The sequence below is a fragment of the Microtus oregoni genome, unplaced genomic scaffold, assembly GCF_018167655.1.
Source record: "Microtus oregoni isolate MIOR12 unplaced genomic scaffold, Mior012 000017F_ref0000208, whole genome shotgun sequence".
NCBI classification, from domain to species: Eukaryota; Metazoa; Chordata; class Mammalia; order Rodentia; family Cricetidae; genus Microtus; species Microtus oregoni.
The window spans coordinates 5,960,575-5,964,020 of NW_024543076.1; the positions used below are offsets into that span (position 1 = coordinate 5,960,575).

At 48.6% G+C, this 3,446-nt stretch overlaps 1 protein-coding gene across 1 annotated transcript; it reads left to right on the top strand.

Moving 5' to 3' along the window:
- Positions 1 to 2,098: 2,098 nt before the first annotated feature.
- Positions 2,099 to 3,227, top strand: Ccl21 (C-C motif chemokine ligand 21). Its single transcript, XM_041667771.1, has 4 exons — positions 2,099 to 2,236; positions 2,326 to 2,446; positions 2,539 to 2,721; positions 2,803 to 3,227. Exons 1-4 carry the CDS (start codon positions 2,170 to 2,172, stop codon positions 2,831 to 2,833), a joined length of 402 nt encoding a protein of 133 aa, XP_041523705.1. The 5' UTR covers positions 2,099 to 2,169; the 3' UTR covers positions 2,834 to 3,227.
- Positions 3,228 to 3,446: the final 219 nt, after the last annotated feature.

Genomic DNA, 3,446 nt, shown 5'->3' on the forward strand with positions numbered 1-3,446 from the left:
ACACTGAAAAAGAAACCGTCACCGAGAAAGCCCAGACACTGGGGCCCCAAAACAGAAGCTTACATTATTGTTACTTAACTCCCTTCAGATGGTTGCAGGGAACTCTGGACAAAGAAGTAAAGGAAGCCTGGAAACCATACAGCCTTGGGGATAGGAAGCTGAGAAGGCAGCACATGAAAATGCCGAGGATGGCCAGAGAGAGCACCTCACACCCTTAATCCACCATTTAGGAGGCAGAAGAGGACGATCCGAGTTCAAGGTCTGTCTGTACCACAGAACAAGAGCAAGGCTGTCCTGAGCTCTTCAGTGAGACGCCAGCTTAAAGACAACAGCAGACTGTGTTGGTGCAAGCCAGAGTCTGTCTTAGCTGTCAGCTCTTTCTAAAAGACAAAAGAAGTGAAGCAAACTAAATCCAAATCTGTACAAAGAAGAAATTGATGCCTGCAAAGGCAGAGATCAGTGAAATAAAAAGCAGAAAGAAGATAAAGAAAAATAAAAGCTGGGTGTGGTGGCACATGCCTTTAATCCCAGCACTCAGGAGGAAGAGGCAGGTGGATCTATGCGGATTCAAAGCCAGCCTGGTCTACATATTTAGTTCCAGACTAGCCATGGTATAAAGAGTGATCCTGTTTAAAATAATAATAATAATAGCATTGGCTGCTCTTCCATAGGATTCAGGCTCATTTATCAAAACATACACACTGCCTCACAACCATCTATGACTTCAGTTCCAAGTGATCTGACATCCTCCTCTGGCTTCCATGAGTGTACACATGTGCACCGATACATATAGTCAAAAACATGCATGTACATGAAATAAAATAATAAAAAAAGTTTAAAAGATCAAGCCATTAAAGTCAGAAAAGAGAGTAGGGGCATCACTATAATTTGACATAAATAGGGACTCTAAGAGGGTCCTGTAAGCCAGGTGTGGTGGTGCACACCTTTAATCCTAACACTTGGGAAGCAGAGGTATACAGATCTCTAAGTTCAAGGGTAGCCTGGTCTACAGAATGAGTCCCAGGCCAGCCAGGGCTACATAAAGTCAGGGCTATCTCAAAATAAATAAATAAATAAAACAAAATACCAAAAGGAAATTAAGAAAACAATTACATTTATAACTGCATAAAGCAGAATACTTAGAAACTTGATCAAGTAGGTATCAGACTTGTGCTTTGAAAATTACAAAATATTGCTAATTAAAGCAGGCCTGAAGCCGGACAGTGGTGGTGTACCCCTTTAATCCCAGCAATCGGGAGGCAGAGGCAGGCAGATCTCTGTGAGTTCGAGGCCAGCCTGGTCTACAAAAGCTAGTTCCAGGACAGGCTCCAAAGCCACAGAGAAACCCAGTCTCAATCAATCAATCAATCAATAATGAAGCAGGCCTGAATAAATAAAAGGATATCCCTGTCCAGATTTGGTTCGGTCTGTATCAGAATCCCAAGAGGGAAATTGTGTAATTATAATCTCAAAATGTGAAAGTAACAATTAAAACAACAACAAAACAAAACATAAGGATGGAGAGATGGCTCAGCACTTAAAAACAGGTACTGATCTTTCAGAGGACATGGGTTCAGTTCCCTGCACCCTCACCCACCACTCCACTTACAGACACACATAAATACACGATTTAAACTTAGAAACAAAAACAGTCAGAGGAAGCCTTCACGGGGCTGGAGCTGGTGGTACTGTTTTAAAACGAGCTATTGTGATACCAGCATCCCAGGCCACAGGGGAGAGGGGGAAAACTGGACTGGACAGAACTTTCCTTTCGGCTTTGTGCATACCAACAGGAAACCTGTAGGATGAGAGGACACATTTGCACATCGTGCATCTAAATCAAGGCCTGTTATCAGGGATACATAAAGAACTCTTCATTGTTAGCTGGACAGTTAGCTGCAGGAAGGAGGGAAAATGTGTGGAGCCTGCAGGCCAGTGTGGAAGGACCAGGAAGAGATGAGGAGACAGGCAGTGAGGGGCTGACTGACTGTATGCTAGAGTTCACACTAACACCTCCCCTCCGCTGCAGGAAAAGGGGGGGAGCGAGGGAAGCTCAAGTGTCAGAATGCATATAAATAGGCAGCTAGCCAGTGGCAGCCCACACACAGACCCCAACTTGAGGCTGTCCATCTCATCCACGGCTTTGTCACCCTCAACTCAACCACAACCATGGCTCAGACGCTGGCTCTGAGCCTCCTTATCCTGGTCCTGGCTCTCTGCGTCCCCTGGACCCAAGGTACCAAAGAGGGAGAGGCTTTGGCTGGGAGAAGGGAGCTAAAGAGACACCTTCTGAGTTGCCTCTGATTCTGTGCCCCTACCATACAGGCAGTGACGGCGGAGGTCAGGATTGCTGCCTCAAGTACAGCCAGAGGAAGATTCCCTTCAGGATTGTACGAGGCTACAGGAAGCAAGAACCAAGCTTAGGCTGCGCCCTCCCAGCCATCCTGTGAGTGCAGCAGAGGGCTGGGTACAGGCTGCTGGTGGAGTAGGGGAGCTGTGGTGGGCCAGACTCAGAGCTCACCACCCTCCAATGCGCAGGTTCTCACCCCGGAAGCGCTCTCAGCCTGAGCTATGTGCCAACCCTGAAGAAGCCTGGGTGCAGAAGCTGATGAGACAGCTGGACCAGCTTTCAACCTCAGAGAAGCAAAACCCAGGCTGCAGGAAGAACAGAGGAGCCTCTAAGCCTGGAAAGAAAGGAAAGGGCTCCAAAGGCTGCAAAAGGTGAGGATGCTGAAGGGGTGGGGAGGGGAGCAAAGAGCTGCCTCCCCACCTGTCTCTCACACCCCTCTTCTGCCCTCCCAGGACTGAACCAACACAGACCCGAGCTCCATAGCCCGGTGACCACCCTGGACCCCCGGAGATTCTCCATGAACTTCGTCATGGCTTTATGCCCCACCTCATGGACAAAGAAGGGGCTAGAAAACAGAAAGGACTGAGGAGCCCCCGAGCAGCCTCCTCATGCTGGCCTTGCCACACCCTTGTCCTGCTTCAACCAGCCCATCTGCATGGTCATCCCTTTCTTGTATGGCCGAGCTGCCTTCCCTGGGCCAGACCCAGAGAGTCAGAAGAAAGACAGTCTCCCAGGGAATGAAGAAGGAGACAGCAGGACTGTCCCCTCTAGGAGGTCACTCAGGTCCCAAGACCTGACCTGCTCTCCCCGGCTCCCTATCCTTTTCCTTGCAAATATGATTTATACCTAATTGAATAAAAAGCTGCTCAAGCCTCAGCCGGAATACCTGTTCCTGGGTGCTTGTGTTTACAGGGAGTCGATGCTATTTCAGAGTGAAGTCACACTTTCCAGGTCCCAGCTGGGAGCTCAGAACTGTGAACTCTGCATTCCTACCTACTGCAACCGTTGCTTTGTCTCCAGGGTGCCCAGATTCTTGATAGGTAAAGGGAGGCTAATGGTCAGGGTGGGCCAAGGTCTCTGAGAGAACTGCTAATGG

Excerpts from the sequence above, each read along its gene's own strand:
- Ccl21 (XM_041667771.1), top strand. The coding sequence starts at position 2,170 with ATGGCTCAGACGCTGGCTCTGAGCCTCCTTATCCTGGTCCTGGCTCTC. Across the intron at positions 2,237-2,325 it reads CTGCGTCCCCTGGACCCAAG|GCAGTGACGGCGGAGGTCAG; the intron begins GTACCAAAGAGG and ends CCTACCATACAG. Across the intron at positions 2,722-2,802 it reads GGCTCCAAAGGCTGCAAAAG|GACTGAACCAACACAGACCC; the intron begins GTGAGGATGCTG and ends CTGCCCTCCCAG.